The sequence below is a fragment of the Natrix helvetica genome (assembly GCF_964273705.1).
Source record: "Natrix helvetica genome assembly, chromosome: 7".
Classification (NCBI taxonomy): domain Eukaryota; kingdom Metazoa; phylum Chordata; class Lepidosauria; order Squamata; family Natricidae; genus Natrix; species Natrix helvetica.
Genome location: NC_138558.1, coordinates 39,774,790 through 39,798,392, shown reverse-complemented (window position 1 = coordinate 39,798,392; position 23,603 = coordinate 39,774,790). Strand labels below are relative to the sequence as shown.

General features: G+C 38.6%; 1 protein-coding gene across 4 annotated transcripts in view; it reads right to left on the bottom strand.

Annotated features, from left to right (window-relative positions):
• Positions 1-23,603, bottom strand: part of PDE5A (phosphodiesterase 5A) — a gene marked incomplete at its 3' end in the record, with an annotated part of 105,111 nt that overhangs the window by 62,829 nt on the left and 18,679 nt on the right. For 2 of the 4 annotated variants that reach the window (XM_081959958.1, XM_081959959.1), the window contains one exon: positions 2,717-3,293. In XM_081959958.1, the coding sequence (XP_081816084.1) occupies positions 2,717-3,289 (573 nt within the window). In that variant the 5' untranslated portion in view covers positions 3,290-3,293. Of the gene's footprint in view, positions 1-2,716; positions 3,294-12,659; positions 12,769-14,510; positions 14,816-23,603 lie in introns of those variants that run through there. The other 2 variants (XM_081959956.1, XM_081959957.1) reach the window with 2 other exon arrangements.

Here is a 23,603-nt window from a genome sequence, read left to right as displayed (position 1 = left end):
ACCGTGGGATATCTAACTAACAATTTTTCCTTAAAATTATATTTCCATTCTGAGAAAGACTGTAAGAAGATTCAACATATTTAGGAATTTGTTTTTCCCCTAAAGGTCTATACAAAGTCTACTTTGGCGGGTCTTTGGTGCTCTCTAGCTTGGTTGTTTTTTTGAATTTAGTTCATTACCCAAACTAAGTAACATCATCAGTGCTAGTCAGCAAGAAAACAACCAAGCTCAGAATCCCAAAGGAAAGAAGTTTGCAGCTTATCAAGAATCTCTCCTCTGTATTCTTGATAAATGGAAACCAAGCTGCAGATAACGTTTCAAATGGTAGGTTTGGATTAAACTGAGATCCAGGGAATATCATTCCATCAGTGGCTCACACAATCTATTCAAGCAATCAGTAAAAAAGCTGCAGAGTAACTGCACTTACCCACTTTATTAATCTCCCATTCTCAGTTAAAGCTTCTTTTTTTGACATACGTACTCTATTTAGTCCCTTTCCTTCTCAATGCTTCCTAAACCAAAAGTCTTGAATGGGTACTTGTTTAAAATACCTTATTACTTATCTTTTGGAAGGCTTACCCTCGTATTACAAAGAATTCTTCTCTCAATGTTTTGTATTCTTCAAAGCTATCAAATAAAAGTATTCAGGCTTCATCAAAGCAAATGTTGTGAACCAAATTTCCCAGAAAGTCACCCTCAAGGGTTATTTTATGTGGATTGTTTAATTTTACAAATAAATAAAAGCTGTTAAAAAGTTGTGCAGAGAAAACACTTGCAATATTTTGGTCATGGGCTACCTATTTCAGTCTTGTACCTTGGTACTATTCTATATTTTATTTGGAGGAAAACATAAAATTAACATCTCTAGAGATTATGATTTAATAACAGATGCCATATTTGCATCTAAATCCCAATCCTTTTTAGTGTAAGACCTAATGTGAAATATAAACCATGCAGAGGAGGAACAGATCATCTTGAGTAGAAGATGAATTGTACTTCTTACTATGCCAGAGACCCATTACTTCTAAAAAGACATAGTATTTAACTAGAATGGCTAAGATTTAAAGATATGCAATCCTGTGAGATCATTAGAAGAGGAACCGCCAGCCCTGGCATGTGAGATAAATTTTGCTCAGCATAAACAGGGCTAGGGTGACTTTATGTTTACAGGGTTTAAGGACAGAGATTTGGGTCTGTAGTAAATCAGTTCACTTACAGTTACTATCAAAAACATTAACTTCATGCTGGGGAGTATCAGAGAACAATGGGGGAGCATTATGGAACCACAGGGTGATTAGAAATGGGCAGACACACATAAATACAGTTTACATGTATTTACAGTTTGTAAATAAGTACAGTTCAGGTCACAGTCATTACAGAAGTATTCAAAACAATCTGAGTATCAAGAAAGTAGATCAAGAGTTTTGTTCCAACAAACCTCAATTGAAGTAGATTGAGGACGATGGAACGTATAAAAAAGGGCAACCAAAATGATTGGATGTAATCCATAGGAATCTTAGCTAAAAGTAAAATTAAAAGGGGCAGGAAATATTATAGGGCGGGTACATACAATAGTAAAGGCTTTGAAAAATGCAGATCGGGAGATGTTTTTCTTCACCTCACACCATATTAGAACTTGGAATTTCTGACTGAAACTAAATAGGGAAATTCAGAAGAAGTAAGATTAACGCAAATCGGTTAAACTACCCATTTAGAAATAAGATAATTACTTTACCACTGTCTAATTCCTGTATCTTCTGGTTATATCATCTGCTGGGGAACAACATGACTTGAACAAACAAACAAATAAACAATGAAAGAGAAGAACTACTTCCACTGCTTGTGGTTCCTTGAATGTATTTACTTGCCAAATACTATTCTTATGTTCTTAAGGCTATACACCAAAAGAAAGAGAAGCACTGTTATTTGATTACCTTTACTTAAGAGGCCATCTGCATTTAGTTCTCCTGACAGAATGAATGGCTAACAGCCATTCTTTTAATGTTAAGAAAAATAATATAAATAACTGGTGCCTTAAGACTGTGGGATTTATTTCCCCTTTTTCTTTTTCTTCTTTTCATTCCATTATTCTTGGGTGCCCTTTGTTTTAGATTAGAAACCTGAGAGCAAAGTCTTTGGTCATTTCTTCACCTTGATTTACAGCACCTTCTAGTGTCACCCAACCACTGTTACACTGAAACAGTAATCATGAGGACAGATTATATATCACTTCAACAGTGGCTGGTTGATGAGAGCAGATGTTGTAAAACATTTGAGAAGAAATGATACGTGTTACAACTGATATTTGTGATCCACTTTAGGAATAATTTGCAATAAAGAGTATTTTAAAATATTTAAATAAACGACATGATAACATTATTACAAACTTGCACAATTTAAAAGGGAGTTATGAGATGCATGAAATATAAGCTTTTGGTGTCTTCCAGAAGGAATATGATATTGGTGAAAATGAACCGGTGATTATTGGTTGCTGGGGGAATGCATCTAAAGGAGTGCTTTCGTTCCCCTCTCCTACTTGTGGTTTCCCATTGACAACTGTAAAAACATGATGCTAGACTAAGCAGCTTTTGATCAATTCAGTATAGCTTTCCGTGCATGTGTCGTGTGTTTTTCCTGCTCTAATCTATTTAAAAAGCAGCCTCTCTAGATAAAAATGTTCACAAATATATACCACATGCAAGCATCCTTTATTTACCTCATAGGCATTCTTGATATTCAAAGGCTGGCCAAAGGCTGCCACATGGCCTACAATTCCCTTGTTCCATTCCAAGCGGATACAGTTGTTTGAAGCTTCTTCTAAGGTGGAACCTTCTGCAACATCAAAGAGTCGGCTGATAAGAAACTTCTCATTGGAACTGTCTTCACAGACCAGAAATAGGGAATACCGATCGGCAGCGATGAGTTCATTGATGTGCAAGAAAATTTTATGGCAAAGGGCTGTGACATCCAGGTGACTAGAAATATCCTTCACCAGTTCTAAGAGTCTTGAGCATTGATCCCCTGCATTGGTTCCAAGTGTCCGAGATTGGAGAGGCATCTGTTGCTTTTTTTCAGTATCTGACAAGAAGCTCACTGTTCCAACAGAATCTTTGATAACAATGGGCCTAAGAGGTCTGTCAAATTCAGAAGCAGATATCTTCCTAGTCGGTGGTGTGGAATTAGTGCTCTCAGTCCGTGTGGAACAAGAACAAGCTTCACTGTGATGCTTGGTTCCTTCTTTGCACACTGGAATAGTATGAACTCTCTCAGAAAACCATGCATTGACCATCTCTCTGCGTAAGAGAAGAAGACAGTAAATAAGAAGACAATCGGTAGAAGTAGTGTCAACACACTGAGAAAAGAAGCACATCTGTTCAGCCACAACCTTTTCCTCAGGACGTTCTCTACTTAAAACTAATGCAGAGACTGTCTTGAATGTTTATCAGCAGCTAGCAATATCTCTGAAGCCCTTGGTGACAAAAATGGCCTGGGTAAAAAAAGAAGTCATCAAAACATTGAAAGATTTTGGCATACCATGATATATTGTAGATGACCATTGAAAACTTAAAATCTCAAGATTTTGTGTGTGTGTGTGTCACCCAGCTATCACGTGACATATCATGACTTTTTCCCCCTTTGTGGAGCTGAGGTGGGTGTGGCCTGAACGTGACGCATCCAGCCTGAGGGCCTCCACCCTGTTGGTGGACACCAATTTATCAACACCTGATTTAGAAATGTATGCTTCATAAACAGGATGCCATTTCACATCAAACTGAATGATTACGTTTTTCATATTTAATCCCAGATGCTCATATATACATATCCTTCTTATTCCTAATAAATTGAGAAATATAATAGATTTCAGACATAAAATAATAGCCAACACATAAAGCAGATCTATCTTTAATTACCCCTGCTATTCTAAAGTTATGATGCAAAACCTTCTAAATGTTTGTATTTATTTTTATTTATTCATTTGTATCCCGCCTTTATTATTTTTACAAATAGCTCAAGGTAATCAACATATCCAACACTTGCATTCTTCTATTTTCCCCACAACAATAACCTTGTGAGGAGGATTCGGCCAAGAGAGGGAATTCACCCAGCTGGCTTTTATGGTTCAGAAGGGACTACAACTCATGGTCTCCTGTTTTCTAAACCTGGTGCCTTAACCACTACATCAAACTATATTAATATGTTATTATTATAAAAGTGGAATGTATTGCCAGTGTCAATTATTCACATTCTAGTTATTTACATATTCATTTATTTAGCATACATCTATTTATTCAAGTTGCATGGAATAATAGTGAAATTGTACTTTTGGAGCACTGGATGTCAGTATTCAGTACTTCTTTTAGTTAGTCATATTTTCAGAATAGGTTGCAATGAAAGTGCCCAGCCCCGAACCCTTGTATGAACTAAATATGTTCAAGCTGAGCAGCTTCAAAGAAAGCTGTGTGTTATCCCAAAGCAAACCAGTCTGGAAGCACTTCACACAGCGTTGGGCAAGAAGGCAGAAAACAGCCTTCCATATGCAGCAAAGGCCCCAAATTTGTTAAGATGAAATGAACAGCTTCTTTACTATGGCAAAGTGAATCAGACCACCACAGCTACGTAGAATCACTTTGTCCAAGTGAATTTTTGTCCAAGTCTACAAGATTTCACTTGGACAAGAAGAGGTGAAATGGTGTCATTCTGGTTGACAGAAAGTTTGGCTGAACAGTTTTTCTGTACACGTTTACGCTTTGCTAAAAAATCTGTTTATAAAAATGAATCCAGAAGAGTCACAACATTGCAGTGGTGGGTTTCAACAATTTTTAGAACCTCTTCTGTGGGTGTGGTCTGCTTTGTGGGAGTGGCTTGCTGGCCATGTGACCGGGTGGATGTGGCTTGCTGGCCATGCGAATGGGTGGGAGTGGCCAACTTATAAAATGCGGTGAAACTCACTTAACAACGCTCTTGCTTAGCGACCAAAATGTTGGCTCAGAAACTCTGGCATTTGAGGCACGCAAGTCTTAAAGACCCTTGCACCCCAACCCTTTAGAAAAAAACCCCCAGGGGTGTTCAAACTTGACAGCTTTAAGACTTGTGGACTTCAACTCCCAGAATTCCTCCTCTCGCTCTTCATCTTGATGATGTCCGGACGGGTGGGGGGTGGAAGCTGGAACCGATTCTAAACTGCACTGGAGATTTGTGGAATTGGCAGGAATCCATCCCTGCAGCAAGGAATTATGCAAGGAAAAACCCTTAGTGATGGCTCTGTGGAGAAGCATGATAGAAGCTTTGAGGGTGAATTCAGAAGGGAAAGATGAAATTTTACATTCGGATGTATTGTATATCTTTCTGCTATAACATGTACACCAAGCATGCCATTATTAAAGCTATTTCCTGAATTTGTCACATTTTCAGAATAAAGTACAACTGATTGCTGTTATGGGATTCAATTTGCTTCTTCTCAAAGTACAGGTCTTAGAATTCAGTAATGTTACAAGGTCTGATTGTTCAGAGCTTTATTTTTTTTACAGATGGTGGAGCAACGATTGCCAACTTTGCAGATTGTAGTTAGACATAAGCTTCCATGGAAACGAAAAGTTTGTGGTTTGTTAGGGGCAGAGAATAGTACTAACTGATACCCAGGCTTTCTGGAGCTGAGTTCTAGTTCATTTGTGCCAAATTTTAGGGGTGAATGTGGGCAGGAATATGATGCTCACCAAAGATAGATTGTTTCCTTCCTATAAGAAAACAATTCATTCTCTGCTTTCTTTATTAAAAAGTTATAATCAAATAGGATTGTTGCCTTCTGTAAATATGAAGATACTCAACTGATATGACCATGCAGAGAGAAAGCTAGAAGAGAATTCAAATATTAGGGAAGGAATCTATATAGGGCCTTTAATTATGGTATCAAAAACACTATTCACCTATGACAGCAAAAAGAATGTGTTGTGTTTATGCATATGCACCAGTATATGCATTCCCCCTGACATTGGGGGGGGGGGGATCAGATGGTGCTGGAGAGACCCATAATATTCTTCCCAATTTGTAATGGGTCAAACTATGGATTTTGCCTGTTTTATCCTCATATAACAAAACTATTTTAAAATTGTGCCAAGTTGATACTTGATACTTTCTCTGCTTGGTATTATCCAGCTATGGTTAATTTACAGCCAGAAAAATCAGTTTGACTTAAACATAACCTATACATAATACTGTACAAATTTTACACACACAAAAGAAAAAAAATCCCTGTCTTTTCACCAGGAAATCCAATACATGCCTAACCATAATATATCTTGCCAAGTTCAGTACAGTTTATTCCATTATATCAATATGGAGAATTGTAACTTTAACCAGATGTTTTCCAGTGGGGAAAGTTGACATGTTCCCCTCCCTAGAGTTTTGACATTTATATAAATGTCATCAGTCAACTCTAACTTTTAAATAAACTGATTTTAGGAATAAAAACTATTTTTTCTCAGTGTGCTATTCCTTTCTCATGATAGCTCAATCCACCTTTCTAGCAACAAGGCTTATATTTATGCAGCACTTATTAACAATTAGTCATAAGGGACACCAAAATCAAACTGAAGTTTGGAAGATCTGCTCAGTGCATAGCAAATGTAACAATGAATGTTTCTTCTATTCTTAATCTGACAATACCAAAACATTGAAAGTTTAAAATTAATAGCATACTGGATAGCAATGGCCACATTGCTCAATTCACTACTAGTAGAGTTCTTTGTATTCTCCGCTTCAAAAAGCTCTTTTAGTACTTCTGGTTTAAAAGTGCCTTTTACTGCATTCTCTTAAAGGTAAAGGTTCCCCTTGCACATATGTGCTAGGCATTTCTGACTCTAAGGGGCGGTGCTCATCTCCACTTCAAAGCTGAAGAGCCAGCGCTATCCGAAGACGTCTCCGTGGTCAGGTGGCCAGCATGATTAGATGCCAAAGGTGCACAGAACGCTGTTACCTTTCCATCAAAGGTGGTTCCTATTTTTCTACTTTCTACTTTTCTACATGCTTTCGAACTCCTAGGTTGGCAGAAGCTGGGACAAGTAACAGGAACTCATTCTGTTACGCGGCGCTAGAGATTTGAACCGCTGAACTGCCGACCTTTCTGATCGACAAGCTCAGCATCTTAGCCACTGAGCCACTGCATCGTTATAAGCCATTCTCTTATTGTTGGCTTAAATTTAGTTTTATTTTCTGTGGTTTTTGAAATCTCCTTCAGACGTGACGCTGCTATCTTCTTATTTTATTATTTATTTTGCATGGTTTATAGCCCACTCTATAAAAAATTCACTGAAATAAACCTCTTTTGAAAAAAACTGTACAAATTGACAAAGGAAAGAGCTTTACATTCCATAAAATGAAGATAAAGAGTTAAGGTTTATTGTTTTAATCATGTCCTGTTCACTTCATAGCAGAGACAGACTCTTGGACCTTCCTGAGATGTTCTCACCAGATAGACAAACTCAATTCTGGCAAGGCAGTGCTTGGTGTTACCAGATATTCATTTGTTTAGTCTACATAGGTTGTTACCAACACAGTGACTTAATGAGAGAAGTAATCCTGCCATGATTGAATTGATCCATCAGCTGTTTCGCTGCCACCTTCTGAACCAACTGTAACTTGGAAATCATTGTTAAAGGTGGATGCCCTACTTATTAGTACATAGAGCAATTTACAATAAGCCAATCAAGTGATGATCAAAGCATGAGTTACTCACACCAGAGCATCCTGATTTAAGAAGGATTATCAGTGGTCACAGCTTCCACCTGCTTTTTAAGCATTAGCCATAAATCCAACAGGATATCCCAAACCATGCACCAACTTCTTCAAAAGAGAACATGGCCTGGTATAGAGAAAGTATTGGAACTAATATTCCTGAGTATTTACTGATCTATAACAACTCAGTCCTGGAGAGATTTAATCTGAGGTTATTTCACCCTATCTATTAAGTATAACAAAATAAAATAACTACCCATATCACAAGATTAGCTATATTAGTATCACAACCAGATATATATTTGTAAATACTTAGCATTCCAATATTACAGGCTAAGAAACCACATATATAATCTCTTCACCAATAAAGAATTTGATTATTTTGTGTCTGTTTTCTTCCTATCTTCTGCAGATGAAACAGGAAACAGGAAGAAGTCAAAAGCATGACCTGGGGAAAGGCACCAGCTGCATTGCACTGTAATTTGTTTGACAATATACACACACACTCACTCAAACAAGGAAGCAACTGAAGTTTTAATTTAATTTAAGACAACATTAAAAATTGACAGTTGCTCCAATGAACATTACATTAACCAGAGTCAAATTACAGTCAGTACTAAATTCTTATTGTATAAAAATCAATTCTTGCTTTTTGCCAGCTTTTATTTTTACTTCAGGCAAACAGTATGATCTGCTTTTTAAAGCAAGAGCTAAAAAAGTGTCCTTGTGTTAAATCTTGGCCACCTAGCAAACTAACTTATATGGCTTAAGATCTAATTATAAATAATACAAGGCTAGTAGTTTAGCAATATTAAGGATTTTTCATTGTAAGTATTGAGACAAACGTAGTAAAACCACAGAAACAGAGAAGTCAAGACTGCAAACAAAATAAGCAGATTTATTTACTCTTCTATTTTTATTGCCTTCTGATCCCATGCTCAAAATATCGGAAAAGTAAAACAAAGCTTAAGAGTTACCAAACAGAAGTTATTCTGAGAGGGAATGATGGATCATGAGGCTGGAAAACATTTATTTTTCTTATTTCAACACTGTTCATTAGGGGTGGGGAACTCATGTCCTATCGGCTGAATACAAGGATTGGGCTTCCAGGATCCCTCTCTCCAAGGCTGGGAAAGATTGATCTAGGCCAGCATGAGCTAATCTCAAGAGACCTACATTAATAGAATCAAGCTAACCATTAAGTATGTGCGTTTATGAAACTAGCTTTCAGACCAGGCCAATCTTATTTTTCTGGAATTAAAAATTCAGTTCAGTGTGGCTTATTAAAACTTATGAAACATTTGGCCAACTGTCAAAGCAGAAGGAAGAATCTGTTGTGAAACTTGTTAGCAGGATCACATTTGCTTCTCTTGTATCATCAATAGACCCTCTGAGCATAAATGCTTTTATAGCAGAAGAGGAAGAGTTATTATACTACAGAAGAATTCTGCTGTAATTATGGGGGGTTTGCTGGCTAGATATCTTGTGACAGATTAATTAGAGCTTTGGGGATGGAAGAAAGAATACAGCCTAATTAAATCTTATTGCAAATCTGAAATAAAAATAGTCACTTTTTATCCAATAATCTTTAGCCTCTTGTTTCATTTATAAACTGCTGTGGACAAACTTATATATAGAATGCAAAAGATAAGGTTCAAATATTTATCAGTTGCACCCTGGGCATTCTTTTAGCCCAATCCACTTCACACATTTATTTAAACGCCAGTCTCAACCTGACAGTTTTTAAAAACAAACTAAAAAGTAAACATGCACAATACCCAAACAGAAGTAATTCCACAGATAAAATTGCATGAATTTTTCATGTCATGTGTGAAAAATGCATATAAACATGGAAACCACTGCCAAATATTATTATCTGGAAGGCATATAAAACTGATAGAGATCTTTTGCATAGAGACACACCAGATCTTTTGCATACTAAACAGAAGACACGAAAAATGAGCTGCATAGATGCTACATTTGACTGGAAAATTCATCTTCCATCATGAAAACTATTCCCACTGGAATATAGAAAATCATGTATATGTATATTAAACATCATACAACTTCACAAAGCAACACATAGCTTGTAATAAAATCTTTCATACTGCAAATGTGTCTTTCTCATATTAATACCCTGCAACTCATCCCTTTTATAACATTTAAGTTATAAAAGATTTAAAATAGTATATAAATATTATAACATTTAAGTTATAAAAGATTTAAAACTTAAAAAAAACCCTTTAAAATAATATCACTATCCCCTAGGTAACTGGTTTCTTAACCAACTACCTGATACTCTCAGAATTCTGAACCATATTGCATACCTGTTCTATCTTTTAAAGTATCTTTGTATTAACATATTGTTAGGAAAATGATAAAATTAGGATGTTGCATAATTACCTATTAATACTATAGCTTCTAAGTTGACATCTTCAATACTAAGATGTTCTTAATCTTTAATTGTCCAGCACTAAGATAAGGAATTACTCACTTTCTTATTAAAAAGTGATTTCATTCTGAATCAGCTTATTTTTTTTCAAAGTTTTAAAAAAGAAAAGTGCTATTTTAGGCATATTTCCCTTTAAAGAGTCAGGATACAAACTTTTATCAAAACACTTGAATACTCTTGAAAAAGTGGGGCATAATTTCTTCTAAATTTTAAGAGCATTAACACTGAATATTGTCGCCCATGAATTTATTTTGTGATCCTAAATCCCAATAATCATCTAATCACACCATTTTATACTTACAGTACTGCACATACACAATCTCTTCTGAAAGTGTACCTCTGAGAAGTGCCATTACACAATGTATTGATATAATCTGAACTTTAGTACAACTCTGATATCAAAGCAATCCAAACTCTCCCTTTATAAAAACTAAGTTTTGTTAGGCAAGTCTTAGGCAGGTCAATGATATTTTTTCCATGTTTCAACAGGTATAAATTTGCAAAATGACAATTGAAATTTTAATTTCCATCAAAGTTAGTCTCCGCTTAAAAACAAATAAACAAACAAAACTTTGCTGAATATACAAAGTACCGTGTCAGGCTAGTTTCAAACAGTCCAGAGAGTAAACACTGAGAACTATTACATATATGCATTGTGTTTTGTATAACCTACACCCTATTACAAATCTTTTAGATTGCTATACTAACATAGAATACAATAAAATCACATGCATAAGATTGTGTCCCTCACATTTTTTACATGACAGTAAATGCTACTAAAGGATTTGTATTCAGAGGGCAATGCATATAACGGATATATGAAGTTAGTTGTTTGAAACATTGGTATATCCCAAAATGGTATAAATGGATCTTCTCTGTCACTAATAAATACAATTTTAAAAGAATGACATATACTGTATATGTACCTTTGTACATGTTAAAAAAATACTAGCACAAATACAAAATTCTGTTGTATAACAGTATAAGCAGTATACTAAAGTGGCATAATTATAACTAATAATAAAGATTTTTCAGTTCATGAACCGTTATCTTTTAGGCAATTCATAAATTAGATGAATTTATTACATTACCTTATTGCCACTATTGCAAATACTGGAAGAACTGGAAGAAAATGTGCCTATTTTTAGAAGAAAAGATATCTATAGTATTTAATATTCATTGTATACAGCTGTAATAGTCTAATTAAATATGACAAGTGTATCCATAAAATTCAATGATTAAAAATATTCCTCATTCATTAATGAACTAACATTCCATCAATTAATATACCAATCAAAATCTGCTACCCTAGCTATTATGCATACATTAATAATAGCCATTGACACATAAACTACATAATATTTGTTGGAATATAGCAACACTGTAGACATTATGTATAGACCAGATATATACTTATAATATAATATGGTGCACTTCATATTTAACTGACAACAAACCAAAGGGCATCCCTCTTCATGTTTTGTGGTCATAGCTTGCAAATGTTATAATTTATAATATGCACTATAGTGCATGAAATCTGGGCTCTAGAACATGCAGCAGTAACAAAAAATTCATGCCTACATTCTAGCTTGCAACAAATTATTAATTTTTAGATGGCATGCTACTCAGTTTTGATTAATGTTTGTATTTTTGAAAGCATATATATGACATTCCTATTCTAAAACATCAGCATTTTGCAATTTTGGTTTCAAGCATTTTCATTCTTTTCCTCTTGCTCAATTCAATTACCCCTCCCTCCAATACCAAATCCTATGGGACAGTAACTTCTACTGTATCTGTTACATTTGTCTTCAGTATATAAATGCTCTGGGCTGGGAGAAACTCCAAATTTTGTGCAGGAGTGCTGGTTCTTAAATCAGTGAAGTGCTGTAGGATAAGTGTGATACCTATGGCGGGTTTTATTCCATTCTGGGTTTTTGTTTCAGATCCCTCTTAGAGAGAGAGAGGAGGGCATCGTACCTGCTTCGATTTTGTTTTCCTTTTTAAAGGAGAGTAGCTAAACTACAGAATGGGAAAAGGGGAAAGACTTCGTTAGCCGCAGATGGGCGTCGGGGAGGCAAGTGACCCGTGCAACCTGCAAGTCAATAATTAATGGGAACCTCTCGTCTTACCACACCATCTCAGATGGAGAGGCACATTGGCGTCAAGCTCATCCCAACCCCATCCATCTCCATTAAGTGGTCGGGTGGAGCAGATGGTGGCAGCCGCTGGAGAGGGGGGAGCCTAGAGACCAGTCCGGAGGCGATCAGAAGGTGGGCTTCGCTACGGCCGGAAGACTTTATTTTGGTTTGCCGCGCTGACTTTCTCCCCGCCAAGCCACCCAGGAGCGTTGCTCTCTTTTGCACCGCCTTAAACCCGTTTTCTTTCGAACGAAAACTATTCCGAATTGAAACCTGACTCCCTTTCCAAAAATAGCCGAGAGTCGCGCGGGCCAAATCCTCAAGCGCCAAAGTACCTCGTTTTATCTCCAAAAGGCAGCATGTCCGATATTAGAGGTAAAGGAATCCAGGCGAGCTTCTTTGATCTCCGCTTTGGATCTCTACGAAACTCTACGCGAGTCCTTTTCCCAGTCCCCCAAACCCCACCCTCGCCTGATAACTTCTTGCCCTGGCCTACTTGGGAACCGCTACGGTGCGGCGCTGCCTCCTGGCGGCCGAGGGCGGCAGCGCCTCTTTTCTCAAACGGCTCCTTTTGGGATAACAATCCCCCCCCCCCCCGCCCCAAGAGCTGAGCTTCCAAAAGTACGCCAAGGAAGAGGAGATCGCCGCCCCGCCTCGCCCCCTGCCCTACTGCCGCGTCTCAGCTTCTCAGTCACAGCATCTTTCTTATTGCTCCGGCTCCTAAATGATCATAAACGTCCTTCCCGGGTTTTGCTACCAGCTGCCCTTTGTCCTTCTTCAAAAAAATAGGTGGATCCGCTTCCCTGGAACCGGCCTGCTATGATGCTTTCGAAGAAAGGACAAAGGTCCTAGCATTTAGCTTTCACTCGTCCACTGCCTCAGTATATGGAAGCTCTTGTTCGTTGACTAATAGCTTTAATGCGTTGGCTCTCCGGGGCTTTGCCTTCTTTCTGCGCAAGAGAGGTGCCCCCGATACTGAAAAGCTTTAGCCTAGGGGTGTCCAAACTTGAAAACTTTAAGACTTGTGGACTTCAACTCCCAGGATTCCCCAGCCAGCCACAAGTCTTAAAAGTTCCCAAGTTTGGGCACCCCAGCTTTAGCCACTCTCTTTGGCTGTAGGGAGAGGACAGTTACCTTCAAGGTCGTTTATTCATTCTCTCCATCCAAATGCTCGTGAGCCGGTGGCGAAGCAGAAATCTTCCCATACTAACAAAAAAAAGTTTTTCTTTCTTTCTCTAACTCCTGTTTCTTCCTCCCCTTTTTCTTTTGGAGTCTTATTTTTCTTGCCACTTAGCCATTAGGAAGATAATCTTGCATCGACTATTGCATGAAACTGGGCTAGCCTAAAATAAAGCATGATTTTGAAAATGTTCTACCAGATGGCGACTAAGCATAAATTGGATCACAAGCCAACCCATTAAATCAGGGTTCGAAACAATCCCTTTTTGGTTTAGGAGCTTAAATGGAAACTGGACTCGTTGAACAGTTATAAAATCCGCCCTGCTTGCTCGGGTTGTCAGCCTCATGACTCTAGAAAATACAGTTATACAGAGGACTTGGAAACGGGTTTTCAGCTCATCTTCGGATGCACAACCCGCTTATCCCCAGCCAGCAGGCCTTGGGTACCAACTGCCGTCCAACACATGTGGAAAGTCTCAACGTGGGCAAAGGAAGCTTTCCAAATTCTGCGGGCATTTTCTACGAAAAGAGTCTATGAAGAGAGTATACTGAGGCGCTCGCGCGTGGACACATCAACGCTGAGCTTGTAAGTTTTTCGCGCGTGGGTGTAGGCTGCACCTTTTTAAAAAAAAACGCTGCCGCGCAGCCCCTAACAAAATGCTGAAGGGGGAAAGGTAGGGCGCCCTTTTCCCAGTCAAGGATCTCAAACAGAGACGGGCACAGAGTTAAAAAAAAAAAGCGTGCCAATCGGGCAGCCTTGGGTTACACGCAACCCCAGAGAACTATTTGCACGCGGAACTCCGAGCCTCGGCACAGAGCGCCTGTTTGTTTGCTGCTTTCAGCTTTGTGGAAAATTCTCGCGGCTGCTTCTTCTTCTTCTCCTTTTCCAAGTAAGGGGAGGGGAGACTAAATTGTTCTCCACCTCCTCCATCTCCCAGTGTCCCGTCCCCCCTTCCTCCCCAGCACCGCCCAGAAGGTGGCTGCGCGCCTTTCGCTCCGGAGCTCACCTGGTAGCTTTCCGAACAAAGTAAGAGCGGGTAAAGTCTCCGTGGTCGTCCAGCCACGCTTCCACCGCGTCCTCCTGCTGGCGGTGGCAGCCGCCTTCCATGGCCGTCGGGTCTCTGCCTGCCTGCTCACTTTTGCCCCACGAGGCAGCCCGCAAGGCCCGCCTGGCCACCTCCGCTGCCGGGGCGCCTCCTCCTCCTCGCCGCCGTATTTGCTGCCACGCCCCACGCGCGTCCCTCCCCGTCCCGCCTGGGGCGCCCTTCGGATCTCTCCCCTGGTCTGTCGCCCCCCCCCGCCCAAACCTCGCTTGTGCCTGGCTGCCGGGGTTCCCAGGTGCCTGATCGCGGCAGCCGGGGGGAAAGCCAACTCCACGCCTCCTCCCCGGCGAGCTGGGATCCAGCCAGCCCTTAATGTGTAATCCGGGCGGCTCCACCCCTCTCTCGGTGCCCGCTGCAGCGCTCGCCAGGAGGGACTCGGGCAGCCGCTCCCTCCCGGGATCTCCGCGGTGCTGCCTCTCCCGCCCTTCCCTTGACTCCCCCCCCCCCGTCCGTTTTACTAACTAGATTCAGGAGAAAAGTGTCTTAAAGAAAAATTAAGAGTCAGAGATTTGTCTCCACCCAGGATGTATTAGAGACATGGGGAACGGGGGATTTTAGTTTCACAGAATAAAGTGCTAAACTATTAAAATCATCAAGTGAAATCGAAAGGAAAGTGAGTAAAGACCTCAATAACTCTCTAACCTAATCTTTTGACAGGTCCAAAAATATGCTGCTGTGGCATCCTTCAAAGTAGTCCTTTCATCCTAACAGCCTATAATAATATAGTAGAAAGGGGCTCCACCAAGCCATCTGTCTTATTGCCAAGGAACTTCTCCTTTCTTTATTTTTTCCTGATCTATTCTGGATCTGCTATGCAGCATTAGAGCACCACAAAACTCTTGTTGGATGAAACTCATCTAATGCAGCATTCTGTTTCCAAGAAAGCATCAGCGGGGCACTCGTACACTAGGAATACTATTGTTAGCTATCTTTCTAGGTAGCGGTGAGAAAGGCTGCCTGTCTTTAGCCAGGAGGGAGCACACAATAAGTCAACTGGGACACAGAAGGCGCCTTCCCCTGTTCTTGGGATGCAGTGGATTATCCCATCTTCCCATCCATGCCTTTAAAATGAAAGAAAAAACATCAGTAAACCCATTCTATGCAGATAGCTCTATCCTGATGATTGAAATTGCAGATATCTGTAAACTCTAATAATAAAAATCCAGCAGTACAGTGGGGAAAATGGGTCTAAAATTAAATATAAAAAGACCAAACTAAACAACAAGAGATAAATTTCAGTAGAAGAAACTGTCTATAAGGTTGAGTCCTGGAGTGTGGGAGTGAGGTGGCCTTAGTGCTTGATGGTCTCACTGATCCTTGTTAATGTCTATATGAAGTCACCACTGATTGGATTCAAACTAGGGGTGGGCTGCTATGGGTTCGCCCGTGTTCAGGAGAACCCGTAGCTAACATTATCGCAGGTTCAGAGAACCTCCAAATCCCATCCCTGGTTGGCCCCTCCCATCCTGCCCCTTCCTTTCCTCCTACCCCTCCCCTCCACCACACTCGGCCCCTCCCAAGAGTCTCTAAATGGCCTGTTTTGGATGTGAGGTAAGTGCAGGGCTCACGTGGAGGCTCGGGTAGGGGAAAAAACAGGCCTCCTGGAAGGCCTCTGGAGCCCAGGGGAGGGAGTTTTCACCCTCCCAGAGGCTCAAAGAAAACCTCTGGAGCCCGGGGAAGACGAAAAGGCCCCCCCACTGTGGTGCAGGAGGCTGATTAGGCATAGAACCTCTTGCTGAATTTTTTTGAAGCCCACCCCGGTTCAAACTCAGGTATTGTTGATATGCTATTGATCTTCAATTGCATATCTTGACCCAGAATGATCCAATGAAGCTATGAAAGCCCAGTGTTTGGAAGCTTAAAGATTTAGATAGGGAGGAACAGACTCAGCCATCAACCAACAACATTAGTGGCCAGAAGTGTTTTGGCCTCCCAATCTCAGAGATCTCAATCCTTAGTCCAGGATAACATCTATATCTTTGGGTTTGAGGTGCAATGTGAGAGTCTTTCTAGACTCTTAACTCAAAGAGTAGGTGACAGCTAGGCTAAGAAGACCTATATATATCAGAGGTGGTATTCAACAGCTAAGACCACTGGCAAGTCTTAGGCATATTATTTAAATTTAAAATATTACACAGTGGTTTAGAATGTCAAGTACAGGATACTGTAAGATAAATGGAACATGAATAACAACATCAGAGTTTTTATTATATAGCGTGCTTTGGAAACTATTGTTCTCTGGCTTATCATGTGATTTATACTGTTACTGCTACTGAACAATTTTCTTTCATAATTCCAATGGCCATGATTTTTTGTCAGAATTGTACAACATATTTTGCACCAATAACCGTACCTGGTATATTATGCACCTAATGTAGGCAGAGCCTGAATTAGGCCAAAAAAGTAGGTGAAGTCAGGCACAAAAGTTAAATTTGATTTATTTTAAATTTAATATAGGTCATATTAATATAATCCAATGCAATTGATATGTGCATTTAATGATGCTTTCTATTATACTAAAAATATACTTTGGTGGCAACTTTGAAAGAGGCTCAGATTTACATCAGAGGTGGTATTCAGCAGGTTCTGACCAGTTCTGGGGAACTGGTAGTGGAAATTTTGAGTAGTTTGGAGAACCGCTAAGTACCTCCTTTAACTGGTCCTGCCCCCATCCATTTTCTTCCTCCCGAGTCGAGCTGATCGGGAGGGAATGGGGATTTTGTAGTAACTTTCACCTGGAGTGGGGAGGGAATGGAGATTTTACAGTATTCTTCCCCTGCAACGGCCACCAAGCCATGCCACCACGCCACGCCATGCCCACCAGCCACACCCACAAAACCAGTAGTATTTTTTTTTAATCCCACCACTTATATATGCTAAATGATTCTAGGTAGAATGCAGTTTGCCCATGTAACATTGTTTCCTGAGTTACACTGGTTGCCATCAAAATAATTCAAGCTTCTGATTGCCCTATACATGGCACAAGGCCTCCCTATCTCAGAGGCCACTTGGCCAATAGTTTCTATCTACCCTGTGTGATCAGGTGGTGTACTCTGGGTTCCATCCTTTCGATTTCCTTTCAAGTCTCATCAGGCCACATTGCTGAAGACCTTGTGGTGTTGACTTAGCCAGGGAAGACTGAATGGTTGTATTCAGTAGCCACAGGGCGATGAGTGGTTTCCCACATTAACAGTTGCTGTAATGTTTGACTCATTTGCTTTTGCCCAGGTAGAAAAGCTGTAGCAGAGAAAGTGGCATTCTTAATAGTTAAATTGTTATAGTTTTAATAGTTAAAAACCAATCCTATACGTTGTAATTATGCCAAGTAACTAAAACTCCCAAATAAAGTTTGACAAAATTTTTGATCAAGTGATTGAATATTAAGTAATCTTTCCTAGCCTTAATGCTTTCTCTAGGATGCTAGAGCTTGCTAAAGTACACCTATTTTGAGGGTTCTCAAAATGGGCAAGAAAAGGGATTGAGGGGCCATTGGCTTTAAGCCATAGACAGCTTACCTGAATCTTGCCAAGTATTAGGCCTATCATATTGGCCTTTGAAGTAGTTATGCCCACTAGAAGATGTTGAGTTTTCTGTATCTCTCTTCTGTATCTTCTGTATCTCTTCTGTATCTCTGTAGAGTTGGGGTCCAACTCTAAAAGTTCTGCCTGCTGCAACTGTCCGGCATTTCAGGAAAAACTCTTGGTTTTTTTCCCAAAGTAATAAATCAACATGTATTTACAGTTCAAGACCAAACACAATACAAGACTAATAGACAATACACTGACTCAAGACCTAAAATGGACACCTAACACCAAAAACCTCATTAAAAAAGCACAACAAAAATGTTCTTTCAGTGCCAACTCAGGAAGCTCAAACTGCCCAAGGAGCTGCTGATTCAGTTCTACAGAGGAATTTTTGAGTCTGTCATTTGCAACCTCTACAACTGTCTGGTTTGGCTCTGCAATCAAACAAGACAAACACAGACTTCAGAGGATAATTAGAACTGCAGAAAAAAACAATTACTGCCAACCTGCCTTCCATTGAGGAGCTGTATACTGCATGCATCAAAAAGAGGGCTGTGAAAATATCTACGGATCCCTCACATCCTGGACATAAATTGTTTCATCTCCTACTCTCAAAACGACACTATAGAGCACTGCACACCAGAACAACTAGACACAAGAACAGTTTTTACCCGAACACCATCACTCTGCTAAACAAATAATTACTTCAACACTGTCAAACTATTTACTAAGTCTGCATTACTATTACTACTAATTTTCTCATCGTTCATTGTATGTGTAAACTGTGTATATACGTACAATGACAATAATAAAGTAAAGTTCCTATCACCCATCTCCTCCCACTTGTGACTGTATGACTAACTTCGTTGCTTGTATCCTTACGATTTATATTGTTTCCTCGTATGATTTGATTGCTTATTTGTACCCTATGATTATCATTAAGTATTGTACCTTATGATTTGTGACAAATGTATCTTTTCTTTTATGTACACTGAGAGCATATGCACCAAAGACAAATTCCTTGTGTCTCCAATCACACTTGGCCAGTAAAGAATTATATCTAACTATCTATCTATAAACAGAGTGTTCAACTGTTAATAATTCTAATGGCAAGTGCAACCAGGAAGCTATGACTCTTCTCTTGGATGACTCCTCTTCAGAAACTTCTAAGAAAGTTGAAAAATTCTTATCACTAACTATGCCTGTTAGAAACACTAGGTTCTTTTTCTAAAAAATTGGAAAAAACTGTTCAATTAAAAATATTTTTTAAAAAGACACCACTAGATTCTTTTCTCATATTATGAATTGTTTTCCTCTTTTATGCTATTGTTTTCTCCCTCTTTCTATTAATTGTTAATGGCTAATTATTTTATTTTTCTCACAGCCTTTGCTCTCCTCCAGTAGCTTATAGTCCCTTTTTGGGAGAGGGGGCGGTTTAGAAATGTGAATAAATAAATAAATAATAAATATAGGCTACCATCCAGCTTGGAGGGTTCTGCTGTTAGTACCCACATGTGAGCCATGTTGAGTTATTGCCATAAAGTGTTCTGGTGAGATTTTTTTTTACTGAGTACCATAGTTCACCATAGCTTTCCCTAACCCTCCCTATTAATTTCCTGCTTAGAAAGGTTTTTTTTTAATCAAAGCTTTAACAGGGTAGATTTGGCATATATGTTTTCAATCGTGATTTGTATTTTTTATACAAACATAGTAACAGTATAATTGCAGACTCTGTCATATTAAAAAGTCCATACTTAATAATGTGTGTTTGACCTAGCTTCACAAAATGATTCAGTGCAGTATAGATGCAAGGCTTTGTGATGTATAGATACTTTCAAACAAAGCCTTTGAACCAGCTTGAAATTCAGCATTAGAACTCTAATGAATCCATAAGGCTGGCAGAGGTCAAGAGCTAAGCTGATTTATTTCTGGCTGGGCTACAGTGTATTTGAAATCTTGCTGTGATTTTCCTTTTGCTACTCTGAAACCTCAGAAGACTGTATTCTTTTTGCAGCCCTATGGGGTCAAAACAGCTTCTTCACCTTCCTAATTGAAAAGTAGTTGCTAAAATGCCTTGCCAATGTGCCATTTTTAAAAACTTATATTTAAAGGGCAGTAAAGAGCAGTGCCTTGACAGATTCACAATTACCTCAGTTCACAATTATTTTTTATATATAATTTTTTTTTATTTTCAAAACAGACACAACACAAAGAATCCTCCTTTTTTATATACTGTAGAAAGTGTATCAGTTGGTTACAAAAGACTTTCGTGCGTCTCTTCCACAGTCATCAACCATAATTCATATTAACTCAAGTATTTTAACTCAGATATTTATGCATGTTACCATCATCATACCTCCATTTTCATTTGACTATAATTGTTTAAACGTCTTTCATCATAAAATATACCAAGATTTAAAGCATAACCACATACTGGCATTTCATTTGCTATTTCTAATATCCTCCAATAACACTGAATCTTTATGGCCTATTCTGGCTAAACATCCATAATATTTAGTAACAAAAATTTCTAATCCTCCTTTCCAAATCACTATTTTTAGAATTTACATCCACTTTCCTTATGTTGTATCCATGCATATATATATATACCTTGTTATCATTATCCCTCCTTTATTTGACTGTGTCCTTTATCATAACATTTTCCCTCTAATAATCAAAACTTAAATAAATTTAACTTAGTTCTTTTTTATTAACCTTTATATATAACCAAAAAATCTAATCTTCCTTTCATAGGTACCATTCAATATTCATATCAAATTATTACTTATCATAGCAATACATATGTATACATTATTATCATTATCAATTATTTATTTAACTATATCTATTGTCACTAAATTTCACTACGTTTAACTAGTTTTAGATTATACACTTTCATCTATCAACCTGTATCTTTCCAGTAGCAAAACAATCTCATGTCTTCTGCCATTTGTGGTATCAGTCCTCTAATCATCTCCTTAATCAAATTTGTATGGACTCCTCTTTGCAACTCATTGCTTATTAAGTCTCTCATGTAATTTCGATGCCCTTCTTCTGTTTCCTTGATCAGCTTATCTTTAATTGTCAGTAGTGTTTTCAATGATGTTGCTAATAAAATTTCTCTCTTTAAATCCATAAATTCTTTTATTTTTTCTTCTTCTGTATCTTGCCATCTGGGGTAGAGTTCCCCTCCATTTAATTCCTCGTTCCGTATTCCATTCTTTCCATTTCCAGACACAAACCAATCACCATAGATATCAGCGGATTTAATTTCTTTGTGGTTATTTTTCTCTTCAGTTTTTAGGACTCTAACCTCCACTTTTTCCACTTGATAAACATCTCCAACTTCTTCATCATATTTTACTGTTAGATGCTCTAGATTTTCCAACTTCTCCGTCCTCTCAAATGTGTTTGATAATTTCTGAATTTCTAACAATATCTTTTGCAAACTTAAAGTTTCTTTCTGCTGTTGAGATTGTGCCATTATTTCCAGCTGACAACACTGCTGCTCTGGCTTGGAAGGTTTTTACAAGATTAAGCATAAATTCACAATAAGGTCTTATTTTCACTTTTCTCTGGTTAAAGATATACTTCAAAGGAACATCTGTACGCTTTTCTTCTTATCACTCTCTATAGACAAAATAGTGAGACCTTGAAGTGCCAAGCCAGAATAATCAGTGAGGAAAGTAAAAGTGTTTTATTTCCAATACACAAACCTCCAGCCTCCGAGTAGCAGTGTCATCTTTCCCTCTGTTGTTACAATTTTCTTTGTTGCCTTTTGTAGCTTTTTTATTCCAAGTTTTAAAAAAAGTCAAATTCTTGAATGAAATAGAGAAGAAAAAGGGAAAAACACACACAGTAATGAAGACGGAGAATTTTAGTGTCCTAGGCTAGGTTGCAAATAATAATAATAATAATAAAGGATAGAAGAAGAAAACTTAATCCATTTGTTTTAAAAGGCTTGCATAAATTCCATCCATGAAAGTAGCATTTAAAAAGTAAGATAATTCACTGTCCAAAACCATTCAAAGCTTAATTCCGCCACTTATTTCTTCTGTTCTCAAATTGAAATTAACTTTAAGTTTTTTATAGGCAGTCTCTTTTAAAACAGTAAAAATTCCTCACCAGCTGAAAACACTTTCTCTTTCCATATCCTTCCGTTTTGGAGCCGCCCCAACTTCATCAGCCTGGGGGCTGTGCTTTTGTCGCCAGCTAGAAGAACTTTGCGATGTCCCTGAGATCAGCAGGACGTATTCTTCCCTTTCACCATCTCTGCGGGACGGTTTAGGTCTGTTTGGACCACCCAGCGGCAAAAGTATTGGCGGTGATCTCAGAGCATTGAGATTGCACGTCGTCTTGTTGCGACATTGGCTCCGCCTCTCCCTCAGTTCACAATTATTGTTTTTGTCTATATCTCTATCTATCTATCTATCTATCTATCTATCTATCTATCTATCTATCTATCTATCATCTATCTATCTATCTCTATGTATCTATCTATGTATCTATCTATCTCTATCGATCTATCGATCTAGCTAGTTCTAGCTATCTAGCTAGCTCTATGTATCTATCTATGTATCTATCTATCTATATCGAGCTATCGATCGAGCTATCTAGCTATCTAGCTATCTCTATGTATCTATCTATGTATCTATCTATCTCTATCTATCCATCCATCCGTCTGTCCAGCCAGCCAGCCAGCCAGCCAGCCAGCCAGCCAGCCAGCCAGCCAGCCAGCCAGCCAGCCAGCCAGCCAGCCAGCCAGCCAGCCAACCAGCCAGCTAGCTAGCTATCTCTATGTATGTATGTATGTATGTATGTATGTATGTATGTATGTATGTATGTATGTATAGATCTACCTATCTATCTATCATCTATCTATCTATCTATCTATCTATCTATCTATCTATCTATCTATCTATCTATCTATCTCTATCCATCTATCCATCTATTCATCTATCCATCTATCCATCTATCCATCCATCTATCTATCTATCCTATCTATCTATCTTTATCGATGTATGCATTGATCTAGCTATCCATTCATCTCACTATTGAGAACAATTTTAATGGTTTTCAAGAAATCATTGCACAAATGTACCCAACATTAAACATTCAAACTGCAGTGCAACACTGACTGAATGCCACATTTTGCATTTCTGTCATTTGTGCTGATGGTTGGGTGCAAGGTGTAGAAATGCTTGTGGTGATGTCAACAATTTGATGGTTATTATCCGTGACCACAGGCCAGGAGTGTTTAGGAACTGGGAAGAGGAAATGGTAGCAAGTAACAATGCCTTTTGCATGCCTTTAGGCAATTGCCCCACCTCTCTAATCAATGCCAGTCATAATTACTTAAATACCATCATTTAATTTTCTGTAATGCCCTTCCCCCAGCAATCTAATATTTTAGCCCTGTAAGAAATTTTAAAAAGATTTCCAAAAGAGCACTCTTGCTGATTCACTTTTAAAG